Source organism: Dryobates pubescens, chromosome 3, assembly GCF_014839835.1.
Source record: "Dryobates pubescens isolate bDryPub1 chromosome 3, bDryPub1.pri, whole genome shotgun sequence".
NCBI lineage: Eukaryota > Metazoa > Chordata > Aves > Piciformes > Picidae > Dryobates > Dryobates pubescens.
In genome coordinates this window covers 4,239,533-4,256,662 of record NC_071614.1, presented here as the reverse complement: position 1 = coordinate 4,256,662, position 17,130 = coordinate 4,239,533, and the positions used below count along the sequence as shown (strand labels likewise).

At 45.1% G+C, this 17,130-nt stretch overlaps 1 protein-coding gene across 1 annotated transcript; it reads left to right on the top strand.

Moving 5' to 3' along the window:
* Nucleotides 1-528: 528 nt before the first annotated feature.
* On the top strand, nucleotides 529-16,300 carry TGS1 (trimethylguanosine synthase 1). Its single transcript, XM_009904154.2, has 11 exons — nucleotides 529-701; nucleotides 1,054-1,882; nucleotides 2,305-2,422; nucleotides 3,191-3,277; nucleotides 5,056-5,227; nucleotides 5,794-6,148; nucleotides 6,989-7,162; nucleotides 8,320-8,463; nucleotides 8,996-9,212; nucleotides 10,600-10,678; nucleotides 16,058-16,300. Exons 1-11 carry the CDS (start codon nucleotides 642-644, stop codon nucleotides 16,172-16,174), a joined length of 2,352 nt encoding a protein of 783 aa, XP_009902456.2. The 5' UTR covers nucleotides 529-641; the 3' UTR covers nucleotides 16,175-16,300.
* The last annotated feature ends 830 nt before the right edge of the window (nucleotides 16,301-17,130 follow it).

Below are 17,130 nucleotides of genomic sequence, written 5' to 3'. Positions count from 1 at the left end.
CATCAAGTCCAACCTATCACCCAACACCTCATGACTAACTGAACCATGGCTTCGAGTGCCACGTCTCCAGTCTTTATTGCTAAGCATCACACAGAGTATTGACAATCTCTTCAGCCAGTTTGGGTCAGGAGTCCCATCTGTATCCCCTCTCACTTTCTTGCCCACTGTAGTCTACTTGCTGGGGAGGAGGGGAACCAGAAAGTTGAGGCTGTGCACGCACTCCTCAGCAATAGTCAAAATACCAGTGTGTTATCCACACTGTTTTAGTCCCAGAGCCAAAACACAGGACCATATGAGTTGATATGAGGAAAGTTAACTCCATACCAGCCACATCCCCTGCAGTGTTTTGCATGTTGGCAGTTAGATTCTGGGTCCTTCTGGTAGCTATGTGGAAAATAGGATGCTTATGATGAAAACTATAAATGAGAAATGAAGCTTAAGAAGCATTTCTCCTAAATTTTGTAGGCCATGCTGTTGCCCTGAGGTATCAGGACCAGATTATATTCACTTAATATAATTTGTTGATAGGGGAGGATCAAGGATCCGAGGAGGAGACCCATTGTCCCAATGTAACGTTGAAGGTGGATGCTAATCGTGCTCTTGACTTGGAAGAAGCTGAACTAGACTCAGAGGCTGAGCTTATGAAGAGTATGGGATTGCCTCTTCAGTTTGGTGGGCAATCAGCCCACAGGGACTTTGTGGTAAAACTTTATTTCTTTTATTTATTCTGTTTACTTTGTGGTTCCAGATGTAGCACCATGTCTGCTCCTCGGTTCTTTTTGAGGCTGCAGCTGATGGAAATGTATCTGAGCTGCTTCCTCCTGTGCTTATAACCACATGCAGCACATTTCCTCAGAAATGTCAGCCAAGGTTATGCAGCAGGGCTCTGTCAAACTCATAAATCCTGCAGCCTTTTGTGGGGTAAAAGCTAACAGCATGGTTGAAGTGGGAGAGAAGGCCACAATGGGAACAGAAATGTTCTTGAAGACAGGACAAGAAAAGGCTACTTCTATGTTGTGGACTTAAAAAGTGTGGTTTTCCATTATATTTTAGGCAACAGAAACCTGTAGAAAGAGAAGTAACATGAAGATTATGAAAAAGAAAAAGAAGATGAAAAAAGAGTTACAGCAAAAACATGAGGGTGAAATGCAGCAGGAGTGCCAGGATCAGGCTTGTGGTGGTCGTATCCCATCCCTTTCTGGTGAGAAGAGCAACAAAGCTCAGGTTGTAAGCGAAGGGAACTGTGAAGGTTCAGAAGGTCTTGCAAGTGGGACTTTACCCAGTGAACTTAAAGAAACATGGGAGAAATACTGGAGTGAGTATGGAGAGGGCCTTCTTTGGCAAAGCTGGCTGGAGAAGCATCAAGAGCTCTCATTGTCTGAGGGCACCACAGCCTCTGAGCCTTGGAATAGTCCAGACACCAAGGAAGAGTGGGAGCAGCATTACAGTGAACTGTACTGGTATTACTGGGAACAATTTCAGTACTGGACAAGCCAGGGATGGACTACTGAGAGCGCACACGGTGACAGCCTGGAAGCAAATGGGATTACCCAGGAGATGGCTCTTGTGGGAAAAACTGACTTGGTTATTACCCATGGGGCTGAACACTGTGAAGTGCTGGGCTTAGACCTATCTTCTTCTAACAGCAGAAGTGAGGAAACAGTCCCTTCAAGTGTGGAGCCCAACAGTGAAATCATCTCTGGGATTTGTAATTTAACTCTGAGTTTGGAGGAAGCAGAGCAGAGCAGTGCAGCTCTAACAGAAGCCCACCAAGGTCCTCAGGAGTGTGCTTCATCTGACAGTGCAAGCCAGAAGGAGCCCTGTGATGGAGGAACCAGGAAAAGGACTGCATCTTGTGAAAACAAAAGTGTTAACCAGTCAGGTAATACAAAGCCAGCTAAAACTGATTCTACCAGAAATTCTTTAGGTGGTTATGTATAAGACACAAGGACAGGTCTGCATTGTGCTATTTTACACAAGTCAATCAAGGTTGTTGAGGAATGATTGCATCCTTGATGCCTTTTTCTTCCCTCTGCTTCTCTGGGTGGTTTATCTTCTCTCTAACCTGTGTGTTGAATAGGTTCTTGACATTATATATTAACTGCAGTGTGCCTAATGCTGGTATTGATACGTTGCCTTTCAAACAAAGACAGGTAGAGATAGGTGCGTTTGGCACTTGTGCCTTATGTGTCAGGTTCAGGTATGTCTGACAGCCTGACTGTAGCTGCAGATGTATTTTGTGGACAGGAATGGAGAGGATTATTTTAAGTAAAAGGAAAATAAGTTCTCCTCTACCTTTTTTAGGTTCACAGGGGTCATGTGGCTCAAATTCACATGGCAAAGAACAACTGCTGCATCATGACCGAGACGAAGATGAGGATGAAGAGCCTCCTGAATACAGACAGGTCAAAGTCAAGAGAAGGCAAGTCAGGAAATTTAGCTGAGTTTTTTTTTCTGGAGGTCTAGAAGCCTCCTCTTTGATTGAAATTGTGAGGTGAAACTTCAGTACAAAACCACATTGTCTTTCATCACTGCTTATCACTTTACCTGGCAACAAGCTGTGGATGCTTCTTATCTTTTTTCACTTTGTGAAAACAAGGTGTAGCCTCTGGAATGGAATTATTATCTGCTAATCATGTAGCTTTGATTCTGTTCTAATGCTTTGCTGCCACCATGGCATTAATGATAGAGACTACTGTAGTTAACATAGAATCAACCAGGCTGAAAAAGACCTCAGAGATCATCAAGTCCAACCTAATACCTAACACCTCATGACAACAAAATCATGGTTTCAAGTGCCATGTCCAGTGCTTTTTTGAACACCTCCAGGGATGGTGACTCCCTGAGCAGCTCATTCCACTGGCCAATTATTCTTTCTGTGGAGAACTTTCTCCTCACCTTGAGCCTGAACTTCCCCTGGTGCAGCTTGAGACTGTGTCCTCTGAACATGATAGGTGATGAAGGTAATTTGGAAATAGGATGAGCAAAATCTTCCATCAGCTCCATGGAGGACTTTGATATTAAATGCTTTAAGAGGTCCTTCTGCCTTGTTTGATTTCAGCAGTGTGTGGGAGAACTTAGTAAAGCCAACAATGAAATGTTTTCAGTGCATGAGTTTCTTAGTGATGCATCTGTAAAATGAGAGTAGTTTATACAGTAAGTAACTTTGTCATCTGCATTTTTTTCCCAGCCATGAACTGGATGTGGATGAGAACCCAGTGGAAGATCCTGAGGAAACCTGCTCTATTTTGGGTTTCAAGTGTGGCACAGGACAAAAGTAATTTCCCACAAGGACTTTGGGTTTTCTTTGCAGCAAGTCAGCTCTCTTCAAATAGGCCTTTCATCTCCTTCCCATTTTGTTAAAACTTTGGAATATGTTTCCCAAATTAGCTTTCTGAGTAAAACTGTCATCCTTTGGCTAGAGGGAGATGCAAAGTTACAGAGAGTTATTAACAAAGTGCTTTGAATGAGAACCTTAACCCCTAGGGGACATGCAGCTGAATAAATGTGAAATGCCTGGTCACCTACTTCAGTTTGGGTGCAAAGGCTCTGGCAATGAGTGGTCCTCTCAGCTTGGAGTCCTGTGAGCTTGGATCATAATTATTTCATATTGGAATGAGGCTGCTTTACACTTGTAAAATGTTGCCATGCTAATGAAGTGTTGCCAGGGTGCTGACCAGTGAGATTTCATGTTTGGTGGTACAACCTAAAGATGTGGTAGTCAGGGCTGTAGAATTAACCTCACAGGGCACAGGTGGGCTGCATCTTAGGTCTAGTGCTTCAGCAAGGTGTATATATATATATATATGTAGCTGGTTTGGAGGTTCTTTATAGCCACCAAAATTTTGTTTGTATTCTACTAACCAAGATCACAGTATCACAGTATAACCAAGGTTGGAAGAGACCCCAAGGATCATCAAGTCCAACCTGTCCCAACAGACCTCACAACTAGACCATGGCACCAAGTGCCACGTCCAATCTCCCCTTGAACACCTCCAGGGACGGTGACTCCACCACCTCCCTGGGCAGCACATTCCAATGACGAATGACTCGCTCAGTGAAGAACTTTTTCCTCACCTCGAGTCTAAACCTCCCCTGGCACAGCTTGAGACTGTGTCCCCTTGTTCTGGTGCTGGTTGCCTGGGAGAAGAGACCAACCCCTTCCTGTCTACAACCACCTTTCAGGTAGTTGTAGAGGGCAATGAGGTCACCCCTGATCCTTCTCCAGGATATTTTGTCATTTCCTGTTTTTCAGTGAAATTATTTCCAGCTTAAGTAATACACTTATTAGGGGGGAAAAAAAGCCCACTTCTAAAAACCTAAACACTTTCAAATGAAAAAATATTTCAAAGTTTTCAGCTACACCCAGTGACACATTTTAAGAGTGGAGCAAATGTCTCATAAACAAAGAACATTGTCTAGATAGAATAGAAATAACCAGGTTGGAAAAGACCTTTGAGATCATTGAGTCCAACCTGTCATCCAACACCATCTAATTGACTAAACCATGGCTTCAAGTGCCATGTTCAATCCCCTCTTGAACACCTCCAGGGATGGTGACTCCACCACTTCCCTGGGCAGCACATTCCAATGGTCAATCTGTCTTTCTATGAAGAACTTCTTCCTAACATCCAGCCTAAACCTCCCCTGGCACAACTTGAGACTGTGTCCTCTTGTTCTGTTGGTGGTTGCCTGGGAGAAGAGACCAACCCCCACCTCTCTACAACCTCCCTTCAGGTAATTGTAGACAGCAATAAGGTCTCCCCTGAGCCTCCTCTTCTCCAAGCTAAGCAACCCCAGCTCCCTCAGCCTCTCCTCACAGGGCTGTGCTCCAGACTTCTCCCCAGCTTTGTTGCCCTTCTCTGGACACATTCCAGCAAGTCAACATCTTTCCTAAACTGAGGGGCCCAGAACTGGACACAGGACCAGTGCTGAGTACAGGGGCAGAATGACTTCCCTGCTCCTGCTGGCCAAAACCAGCATTCATGTTAAAGCTTCCAAAGCAGGAATCAACCAGGTACCTTTTATTTATTTTGTTTGTTTGTTTTATTTCAGGTATGGTGGAATTCCAGCTTTCAGCCACCGAAGTGTGCAGTACTTGGAGAAAAAGGCAAAGCTCAAGTCCAAGTTCCTGGATATGCGTAAGCCGAGGAGGAGCAAAAACACACACATCTTCTTCACAGAGGAGTCTGAAATGTCCTGCAAGAAACATAAAACTTTGAAGAAGGTAGGGCTAAATGTTAGTGTTTGCTGTAATTCATGGATTTGATGGCTCCCTTCTTGTTGGACTGTGGTGGATCTATCAAATGTGAGCTTAATGGTGATGCTGTGTGAAAGTCATTCTTAACATCATTCTTTCAGAGGAGGGGGTGTGTGTGTGTGTGTGTTAAAGTTATTAAAAGAAGCCTGATTTTTAAATTGCATGTGCTGGGATTTCATCAGTGGGAGATAAATGTTTGTGGAGGTTAATTCATTTCAAGTAACTTCATGTTCTTAGGAATTTTCACAGAATCATAGAATGGCCTAGCTTGGAAGGGACCTTAGAGACCATCTACTCCAACCTCCCTGCCATGGGCAGGGACATGTCTCAGCTAGACTCAGCTGCTCAAGGCCTTCTCCAGCCTGGCCTTGAACAGCCCCAGGGAGGAGGCATCCACAACCTCCCTGGGCAAACTATTGCAGTGTCTCACCACCGTCATGCTGAAGAACTTCCTAAGATCCATATATAAGGTACCCTGGCAATTTGCTGGTTAACAGCACCATCTCATCACCTGTGATATTTGACAATTGCAGGTGGAAGACTTCCTAAAGCTGGTTAATAAACATGAGGAGAAAACCACATCCCAGACAGCATCTCCAGAGGATAAAGCAAAAGCATCATCTTCCAGCAGCGACTCAGAGGACCAGGAAAGTGTTACTGCTGCCCAGACTGTGACACTGAACACTCAAAACCAAAAGCCACCTTCTTCCAGTGCAGTCTTCACAGAAGCTGAAGGCAGTCACCTTGAGGAGGAAGCACAGGCCATGGCAGTGAGCGGCTCTGATGATGAGCAGGGTGTGGGGAAGCAGGAGAAGAGCTGTGGGAGGCAGCTGCTCGCTCTGGATATTCCTGACTATCTCCGGGCAGAGACAGAGGACATCAGCCAAGGTACATCAGTTTCCTACAAACTGGGAATTAATTGGCAGCAGATTCAATGCTGCCTTCCCAAAGTACAGCTTTGTGTGTGGTATTTATTTATTCAGGTTATTCAAAGAGACTTGTTAGCTCCAAGGGGGAATGAGGCTGGTTGAGAGCTGAGGTAGTGAAAGTGACTTGTTCTTGAAGCACCAGAATCCTAGATCTTTAAAGTATTTCTCTGTAGATAAACAGTCATTGTTGATCCTAGATGTGATCAAACAGGTCTCAGATTTGCACCTCTTTTTTCCCCTGCAAGGATGAGGAGGATTAACTTCAGGTAGATGCAGGTTTGGAGCTCCAGGATGCACATTGGTGAGCTTGGGGAAGCACGTGGTGCTAAAATGTTCCAGGGGGAAAATATGAACTTTTCCATTTAATACTGTAAACAAAGAAACCAGGATTATTCAGGTTTCTACATACAGTTTAGTCCTTCCTACAGCAATTTATTTGTTGGATTTCTACTGCAAAGCTCTTGCCTAGATTGGTTCTTACTCCTTATTGAATTGGTCTTCAACCCTCTCATTTGCTCACTGTGCAGAGTTTACTGCCATCAGTTGAAGATGATGGTTTGGCTGCTAAGACTCCTAAATAATGGGTGAAGTGTTAGGATTTTTAGGAGTCTGACTGACACTCTTTCCTTGAAATACAGGATGCTCTTTTTTATCTTAGCCCACTATTCTGCTGCATGATGTTACAAACAGTAATAAAGGACACTTAGCTGTGTGGGTGAACATGAGCCTCTTACATCTTAATTCTCACCGTTCCTAGCCTGCAAGAGCAGTGATTGTGAACTTTTGTAGTGTCTTCCAGCTGTAGATGAAAAAGTTCCTGCAAAGAAGAAGGAGAAAAGAAGGAGAAGAAAGAAAAAAAATGGGCTGGGAGCTATCCCTGCTGAGATTGCTGCTGATCCAGAGCTGGCCAAGTACTGGGCACAACGCTACCGACTGTTCTCCCGCTTCGATGAGGGAATTAAACTAGACAGAGGTGTGTTTAGTGCAGAGAGTGCTGGCTTGGAGGTACAAGATTTATCCAAACCATGGCCCTTCTCCCAGTTTATTACTAATTTGCTTATAAAAGGAGCATTACTGAGTGTGTGTTTGCATGTCTGGATGAATTCTGTCCCCCAGCAGGCAGGCAAACAAACAAGTCTTCGACTTCAGTAGAGGCTCTAGCCTGGGCCACCCCTGTCTGCATGAATCCTGATGTCTGCTGAAGGTACTTTGCCCACATCATGCTTGGTCAGGACTTTTTCAGAAAATAAGGACATTTTCTATATCTTCTTAAATAATTTTGTGAACCTTCCAATTATGCTGATGGCTCTAGAATCACAGAATGGCTTAGGTTGGAAAGGACCTCAGAGGTCATCTACTCCAACCTCCCCCCGCCATGGGCAGGGACACCTCTCAGCTAGACTCTGGCTGCACAAGGCCTCATCCAACCTGGCCTTGAGCACCCCCAGGAAGGAGACAACCACAAATTCCTTGAGCAACATATTCCAGAGTCTCACCACCCTCATACTGAAGAACTTCTTCCTAAGATCCAGTCTAAATCTACTCTCCCTCAGTTTTGTTCCCTTTTATTCTGACTTTCATCAGACACATTTGCATGGAAACCATTTCCAAGTCACACATTTATAAGTAAAGGAGGAATTAGGATTACTAATTCTTCTTAGTATCTTGGGTTGGTTTGTTTTGTAAGCCTTTCACTTCTAATCATCTCCCACACAAGTACATAAGATGATTTGTCAGACCAGCCATCACTGTAAAGAAAAATAACCTGTTGGGGATATTCCTGCTTTTATTTGTTAAAGAGCATAATCCTGATGTATGAAGCTTTTCTGAGCTGTCCCAGTGGACTTGTCCTTGATAAGCCAGAATCCTCAGCACCAAGCTCAACAAAGCATTTATTGAGATTCAGGCATATCTGTTTGCTTCAGTGAGACTTTGTTTGCTTAGCAAATCACTGGACAGACCAGAGTTTATCATCTTCAAAGCCTGCGCTTCCTGGTCAAACCCGTAAGCCAAAACTGCTGGGATTAGCACTAAACCTACAACTGGGGGAGGAGCTGGTTGTTTGTTTTTAATTTCAATGACTTTGAAATGAGAGGTGAGAAGAAAAACCTCCTTCTTTTGCCTTTGCAGAGGGTTGGTTTTCTGTAACTCCTGAGAAGATAGCTGAACACATTGCTGTCCGTGTCAGTCGCTCGTTCAACTGCAATGTCATAGTGGATGCGTTCTGTGGGGTTGGAGGAAATGCCATTCAGTTTGCCTTGACCTCCAAAAGAGGTAAGCAGGTGTTGTATGCAGCACAGTATTTTGTTTCTTCAGTCTTTTTTGTTTGTTTGTTTTCCCTAAAAATTTTGTTCAGGCACTGGAAAAGGTTGGCCAGGGCAGTGGTGGAGTCATCGTACCTGGAGGCGTTCAAGAAATGCCTGGCCAGGGCACTTTGGGACAGGGTTTAATGGCCCTGGTGGTGTTGGGTTGATGGTTGGACTTGGTGATCTTAGAGGTCTTGTCCAACCAAAATGATTACTATGATTTTAACAACTAAACCTTCCCAGCCTTGACTGCGTGGCTTGGTGATTTGCAAATGCAGTGGTTCTGCTCATGGTGGAACCTCTGCTCTTGCAGCTCCTTCCCATCTGAGGAGCTGTAGCTTCATATCTACTGTGACCAGCAAAGCTGAAGTAGTCCCCACACAAAAAGAAATTAGAGATCCAACTCTACACAGAAGAACACCTTCTTGAAACCTCCCTGTGGTGGTGGGGTGGCACTGTCAGCTCCCATCCCCCTGCAGTTTGCTCTCTCCGCCCTGCAGTGATCGCCATTGACATCGATCCCGAGAAGCTCAGCCTGGCGCGCAACAACGCGGAGGTGTACGGCGTGGCAGACCAGATAGAGTTTGTGTGTGGAGACTTCATGGTGCTGGCTGCTGACCTGCAGGCAGATGTTGTGTTCCTCAGCCCTCCCTGGGGAGGGCCTGACTATGCCACTGCTGAAATCTTCGACATCCAGACTATGATTTGCCCAGATGGATATCCTTTCAAAGTGACACCTCGTCAGTTTGGGTCAGGTGTTTTCCTCTCTTCCTTCTTCTCTTGACATGGCCTTCGTGTGTCCAGGTGGCTGACAGAAGGGCAATGAGGCTGGTGAGAGGTCTCCAGCACAAGCCCTATGAGGAGAGGCTGAGGGAGCTGGGGTTGTTTAGCCTGGAAAAGAGGAGGCTCAGGGGAGACCGTATTGCTCTCTACAGCTACCTGAAAGGAGGTTGTAGCCAGGTGGAGGATGGTCTCTTCTCCCAGGCAACCAGCACCAGAACAAGAGGACACAGTCTCAAGCTGCACCAGGGGAAGTTTAGGCTTGAGGTCAAGAGAAAGTTCTTCTCAGAAAGGGTAATTGACCATTGGAATGTGCTGCCCAGGGAGGTGGTGGAGTCACCATCCCTGGAGGTGTCAAGAGGGGATTGGATGTGGCACTTGGAGCCGTGGTTTAGTTGTCTTGAGGTGTTAGGTATTAGGTAATAGGTTGGACTTGATGATCTCTGAGGTCTTTTCCAACCTGGTTGATTCCATGACAGGATGATAACAACCAGCAGCTGAAGTCCCAGATGTGTGCCACATTTATTAGACCTTTCCCCCTAACTTCAGCTCTATGGCTTTGACCACCTAAAATTAGATACTTGTAGTAGATTGGGGAAAAAAAAAGGTCATAAAGACTTATTCTTAAAAAGTAACAAATCCTCTAGAGAATTGTAATAGCTTCTTAATTTAAATCATCAGTTCAGCAGTTTTAACACCTTTTATTACATTAAAATACCTTGAAGTAATTAAATAGCCAAGGGTTATGTATTTATGGGTAATAATTAATTATGTGGGTTAGTTACATTTGATTTTAAAGTGGAAGCTTGGCTTGCTGGGGGGTTGTTCTACTTTCTAGGGCAGTAATGGTGAAGTAGAGTTTCTGCATTCAGACAATAGTAATTTCTGCATTTCAGGAGAGAAGTGGGCTACAAGAAAGCTGGGGAGGGACAGGTTGCATGGGCTTGTGGTGATAGGATGAGAGGGAAAGGATTGAAGCTTGAGGAAGGGTGATTTAGACTGGAGATTAGGAAGAAATTCTTTCCAGTGAGAGTGGTGAGACACTGGAACATGTTGCCCAGGGAGGTGGTGGATGGCCCCTCCCTGCAGGTGTTCAAGGCCAGGCTGGATGAGGCCTTGAGCAACCTGGGCTGGTGGGAGGTGTCCCTGCCCATGGCAGGGTGGGTTAGAACTAGATGATCTTCAAGATCCCTTCCAACCCAAAGCATTCTACGAGCTATAATTTAATTGCATGATAACTGAATTTGGGACATACTTTCAAAATGAATCAATGCAAAGCTACTTCCTCCCCATTCTTGTTTGTTTTTCCTTTACTGGCTTCTACATTTGAAATTTTCAGGCTCTCCAAGAAGATCACCAACAACATTGTGTATTTTCTACCTCGGAATGCTGACATTGACCAGGTGTGTCACTGGATAAGGGTTGGGTAACTACAAGGAGCTCAGCTCCCTATTATATGCACAAACTTAAGATCATGATGTCTGTGTATCAGTGCAAGTTTGCTTGTCTGACAGTGGATCCCAAGCAGAAATGGATGTAAATGCCCAGCAGTGAGAAACAACCTTACAACAAAATTAGTGTTTGATTTTCAGTTAAGGTGGTGCAAATTTAGTGGAAAATAGATGCTTCATTTTACAGTCATATACCTAATACAGAATATGCACCCTGCTGCTGGACTGGAAGCAGTTGGTAGCTGGCCTTGACCTAGCTTAGAATGGAATAGAATAGAGAATTAACCAGGGAAGCAGTTGGTAGCTGGCCTTGACCTAGCTTAGAATGGAATAGAATAGAGAATTAACCAGGTTGGAAAAGACCTTCAAGATCATCAAGTCCAACCTATCACCCAGCACCATCTAATCGACTAAACCATGGCACCAAGTGCCTCATCCAGTCTCCTCTTAAACACTTCTAGTGAAAGTGACTGCACCATCTCCCTGGGCAGCACATTCCAATGGCAAATCACTCTTTCTGTGAAGAACTTCTTCCTAACATCCAGCCTAAACCTCCCCTGGCACAGCTTGAGACGGTGTTCTCTTGTTCTGATGCTGGGTGCCTGGTAGAAGAGGCCAACCCCCACCTGCCTACAACCTCCCTTCAGGTAGTCGTAGACAGCAATAAGGTCTCCTCTGTGATGTGTCAGAGGACTCAGTGTTTATTGCCTTGTTGGTAGGCAAGACATCCAACCTTGTTCCACATGATTCTATTTCAAACCCAGTTCTTACCATGTCTCCAAACACAGCCTTTTAGTATTCTGTGTTGAGTTACTCCTAGAGAGACAGCTGGAGTTCTTTGACTTCCCTTACAAAAGTTGCTGGCTTTAGGTGAAAAAGGAACTTCAGTACTTCTGCCTCGAGAGGGAGCAGCGAGCCAGTGAAACATGCTTGATGCAGCTACAAGAAGTGTGAAACATTTCCCTCGATTGCATCAATTTTCCTTGTTCACAAGGATGTGCTTGTTAGCCAAGTTTGCAGTGGGTATAGGTGGAATCAGTCTTTCCAAACATTTTATTTCTAGTTGTGGAATAATCAGGGATTATTGTATGTGTGCATGCACATAGATTAAAAAGAAGTATATTGTTTTATTAATAGACTCATTGAACTGTTGAGGCTGGAAAAGACCTTGAGATCATGAAGGCTAGCCAGTAACCTAGCACTGCCAAGTCACCACTAAACCACGTCCCTCAGCATCACATCTACATGACTGTTAAATGCCTTCAGGGATGTTTCAACCACTTCCCTGGGCAGCCTGTTCCAGGGCTTGACAACCCTTTCAGGGAATCATTTTTTCCTAACACCCAACCTAAAGCTTCCCTGGCACAACGTGAGGGCCATTTCCTCTTCTCCTATCACTTGTTCCTTGTGAAGAGACTGACCCCACCTTGCTCAAATCTGTTTTCAGGGAGTTGTAGAGAGCAGGGTGATCACTCCTCAGCCTCCTGAGAGCTTTTTGCTTTTTGACATTGTGTAAAGCATGCCATTGCCTTTTTTTAAAGTGGGTTGATTTTTGTTATCCTCTTTCCTATAGGTTCGTTGAGGGGGGAGGGAAGCAAAATGAGTCAGAGTGTCCTTGTGTGATGCCTCCTAAGCCAAACAGCTCATATTTTTCGTGCCCTAGAACAGTTTCTCGGAGGAGGGAAGAAATGGTCATAGAGCTTTTTACCCACAGTAACCTAAGTTGGTGGCTGGGACAGATAAGAAGGTACTTTACCAAAGAAGTTTCAGTATGATAAAGAAACCCCTGCAAGGCCAGCAGGAAAACCTTCCAGACTAAAAATACACTTGAAAGATAACAAAGCAAGATGGCATCTTAAGCAACTCATGCTCCTGAAGTAACCTTCCATGTTTGTTTCTCTTCAGTTGTGGACACCTTATTCCTGGAAGTGTTTAAAACCAGGCTGGATGAGGCTCTGAGCAGCCTGGTCTAGTGGCAGGATGTCCCTGCCCATGGCAGGGGAGCTGGAACTGCATGATCTTCAAGGTCCCTTCCAACTTAAGCCATTCTGTGGTTTATTTTCTTGTGTCTCCTATTTAAACTTGAGACCAAACTTGCTGGGTACTTTTTTGATGCTTTGTGGCTGCAGCTGTGGGCATCAGCAGTTGCTGAAATGAAGGATGAAGGATGAGGTGAGAGGGATGCAGGGAGGTGTTAGCTGAAGCTGCATCCTTTGCCTCTGCCTGGGGAGGCAGAACTACCCAACACAGCGATGGCAGCGTTCTCTGCCACCCTCAGTTGGGACTAAAGAGCAGACTGGGATAAGGAGAGCTGCCAGCAGGGAGTCGTATTTGCACAGTAAAATGCAAAACAAACAGCTTTTGGACTGGTCCAGTTAAAAAAAATGAAGCAGCCTTTCCTCCTCAGCTTTGCAGTTCTCTGCAGGAGCAGGAGGTGGTGTTGGTACTTCTGAGAAGAGGTGAGCGCTTTTGTTTTCCTCCAAGCATAATCTGCTGTTATTTTTAGAGGGCCTCCCTCTGCCAAGCTGGCACCTTTCTGCAGCTTGGTGTGTGGCAGTTTCCCTCCTTACTCTGTCAGGGTTGACTGAGCCCTTCTGAGGAAAACTTGGCAGCTCCTCCGTCATTGCATTTGCAGCCTCCAGCAGTTTACAAATAGGCATCGTCACAGAGGATTTGTGTTCCCCTTCCCTGTGTGTTGGGGGAGGTGAGGAGCATGTGGTGCCGGGTTTGTCCTTGAAGAGCACACATCTTTGTGCTCAGCAGGTTTTTTTGGTCACTGTGGGGCTTACCAAATACTTCTAGTAGTCATTAGAAATTAGTCCTGGTTATCCCAGAGGCAAGACTTAGGGGCTTAACGCAGAGTGTGTAACTTCTGGGGTGGCCTTTGGGGCCATCACCTCTCAGCAGAGGTGATGTGTTACTGAGGAAGCATTTTGCTTTCCTTGGCCTTAGAATCATAGAATCAGTCAGGGTTGGAAGGGACCACAAGGATCAGCTAGTTCCAACCCCCCTGCCATGGGCAGGGACACTCCACACTAGATCAGGCTGGCCAGAGCCTCATCCAGCCTGGGCTTAAACACCTACAGGGATGGGGCCTCAACCACCTCCCTGGACAACCCATTCCAGGGCTTCACCACTCTCATGGTGAAGAGCTTCCTCCTCATGTCCAGTCTGAATCTCCCCACCTCCAGCTTCATTCCATTCCCCCTAGTCCTATCACTACCTGATATCCTGAGAAGTCCCTCCCCAGCCTTCTTGTAGGCCCCCTTCAGATACTGGAAGGCCACAATTAGGCCTTGTAAGAGAAATATTTAATAAACACTTGGTTTTAATCATCCTTAGATATCCTAATGACAGAAATGTGCCCTGAAAGTGGGAGGCATAACTCCCAAGACAGTAATTTCACTATTCTTCTATTAAGCTGACTAATCCAATTCACATTTTGGAATACTTCAACAATTCCCTGGCTAAAAAGTGCAAAGCCTTTAACACTTTATTGTGTGTTTTTTTGGTGGGGACATTCCAGCTTTTGTTCATAACCAAATTAAAAGGACAAACTTAATGTCTTCTGGGGGTGGGGGTGGGTGGATAAAATGGATCACCCCACGATGTCAACTGCTTTTAGGATTTCAAGTAAGAAAAGACAAGTTGTAAAATTAACATTCCTGATCACTTGCCAGTTTCAGAGTCTTGAGCTATTTATAAGTCAGCCAGCTTCTGCTTTTTTACTTAAGTGGCAGGTTCCTCTTTGACAAGAACATGGAGATTTCCCCCCTCCCCCCACTGTTACCACTGAGCTGAAGGGTGAAGAAACCACTCACCCTTTTGTTTTTCTCTGCAGAAAGTAAAACTAATGAAAAAGGAGGGGAGGGGAAAAAAAAAAACTGAAAAGCTTGATTTAGATAAGTGTGGCAATTTTCTGGGCAAGTCAATAAAGGTTCAAAGTATAATTTAGATTAATCTGTTATTTCCTCTTGATAGCAGCCTGGGTTTTTACTCACAGTAAGATAGAGGAAGTTCAGCAAGTTTATATTTAAACCTGCTCTACAGAGACAAGTCTCAGAGGAGTTCAGAGCAGTTAATAATGCAGTTTGAACTTCAAGTTTTAGCTGCTAACAGCACAGATCTAAAGATCAGTTCAAATCTGCAGCAGGTTTGTAGCCGTTGATCACTTGGCCTGGGAAGTTTCCCTGCATGGGGAACTGTAGAAATTGGGCTCTTGCAGCAGGCAGGAAAACAGCAGAAGGGAGCAAAACTGCCTGTGGAGCAGGCACCACCATTGCAGCTCAGGTCTTCAGAGTACATGATAAGGGTGGGAAAAGCACTCAGGACTGAATTTTGGTGATGCTCTGTCCCTTCTGTCTGGTGAGGAATCAGCAGCCAGTATGGCTGCTATCCCTCAAAGGGATCCTGATAGGAAGAGGAGAGGAAAGAGTATTGCATGCTCCAGTCCAAAATGCAAAGTCCACTGCAAAAGGCTGGCTGTCTGTAATCATTAAGCATTCAAGGTGTGCACTTGGCTCACCAGCAGAGCATGAACAGTGAGCTTCTCACCCCGGTGACTGTAAACACAAGAGCTGTGCCCAGCACTGCCTGACAAGCTCTCCCACTGTCAGCACTGCCCAACTCCAGTGCACACAAGGGCTGCTGCTTTTAGTTTAGCAGCAACAAAACATTGTACCTGCATTCTGTGAGAGTCTTCCCTGCCTGTTTGAGGTTTGGGGGTTGTTTCTATTTGGGTTAGAATGGTTTTGGTTGGAGAAGACCTTTCAGATCAAGTCCAACCATTAAACCCAGCACTGCCAGGTCACCACTAAACCATGTCCCTCAGCACCACATCTACACAGCTTTTAAATCCCTCCAGGGATGGGAGCTCCACCACCTCTCTGGGCACCTGCTCCAGGGCTCAACAACCTTTTCAGGGAAGAAATTTTTCCTCATGTCCAACCTAAACCTTCCCTGGCACAACTTGAGGCTGTTTCCTCTTGCCTAACCACTTGTTGCTTGAGACCAACCCCAACCTGATTTCAGCCTGCTTTCAGGGAGCTGTAGAGAGCAATGAGGTCTCCCCTCAGTCTCCTTTTCTCCAGGGTAAACACACCCAGTTCCCTCAGCCTCTTCTCACAAGACTTGTGCTCCAGCCCCTTGACCTCTCTGAGTAAAAGGAGACACTCCAAGAGGAGCAGCCACATTAGGTGACAAGGAATGTTGTCACTAGTATTAGCTGAGCCAAAGTTGTGTTCTAGGTGATATTTTATGTGTGCAGAAGGTTTGGGGTTTGCCTCTTTTCCTGTGTGTCGATTGATTTGCTCTTTGCTCTTTGTTTTTCAGGTGGCTTCCTTAGCAGGCCCAGGAGGGAAAGTTGAAATAGAACAGAATTTTCTCAATAACAAACTGAAGACAATAACAGCTTATTTTGGTGATCTAATAAGGCATGACACCTCCTGAACTCGGTGTGGATTCTTCCCAACTCTGCCTTCCTGAATGCTGCTTTGTTTAAGCTCCCAGCTTAAACCAGCTGGCTGGTCAAAAATGACTTAAGAGACATTTTCCACTTCTAATTCCTGGGGTTTTACAAACAAAACAAAACAAAAAATCTGTTTGTTGTTGCTGTCAATAAATGTTTTATACTATTTGGACAAAATTCTAAATGGAGAATAGCTGCCAGGTTCAAGTCCAAGCAGCTGAAGGAGAGTTCAGGGTTTCTTCATAACTCTCCTGGGTGCTGCTTCTGTACTTACTCTGGCTTGGAGTATTCTGAGGGTCAAAAAGAATAGCTTGAAAGCTGCTGTGTGTCAAGAACTGCTTTCTGCTTGAGAAACAAAAGCAGCTGAACATCAGGTGGAACTAGAAGGTCAGGTACACTACCAGAGGTCAACTGCAGCTCATCTCTTTGGCTCCACTCTCACTGGGAAGCCTTTTCAGCTTTTCTTTGTGTGAAGTAATGAGGTGAGAGTTGGCCTCTTCTCCCAAGAAGCAAGTGGTAGGACAAGAGGAAATGGCCTCAAGTTGCACCAGGGGAGGTTTAGGTTGGATATTAGGAAAAATGTCTTCATGGAAGGGGTTGTCAAGCCATGGAATAGGCTGCCCAGGGCAGTGGTGGAGCCCACATCCCTGGATGGGTTTAAAAGCCATGTAGATGTGGAGCTGAGGGACATGGCTTAGTGGTGGATTTGGCAGTGCTGGGTTAACAGTTGGCCTTGATCTCAAAGGTCTCTTCCAACTGAAACAATTCTGATTCTATGAAGGTCCATGCATTTCTCACAGCTCCTTGCAGCTGGACAGCTATCTCTTCATGGTAGGACAGTTGTGCCCCTCAGCCCTGTTAGTGTTATGGTAAAAAAATCATCATTCCATGAAGTTTCAATGTGTAGGTTCTAGAAAATCTTCCCCAAGTGTAGTGG

What these genes read in the sequence shown, in the direction of transcription:
- TGS1 (XM_009904154.2), top strand. Translation starts at nt 642, where the DNA reads ATGAAGAGTATGGGATTGCCTCTTCAGTTTGGTGGGCAATCAGCCCAC. An exon ending in CAGGTCAAAGTCAAGAGAAG is followed by an intron (nt 2,423 to 3,190) that starts GCAAGTCAGGAA and finishes TTTTTTTCCCAG; the next exon opens with CCATGAACTGGATGTGGATG. An exon ending in GGGAATTAAACTAGACAGAG is followed by an intron (nt 7,163 to 8,319) that starts GTGTGTTTAGTG and finishes TTGCCTTTGCAG; the next exon opens with AGGGTTGGTTTTCTGTAACT.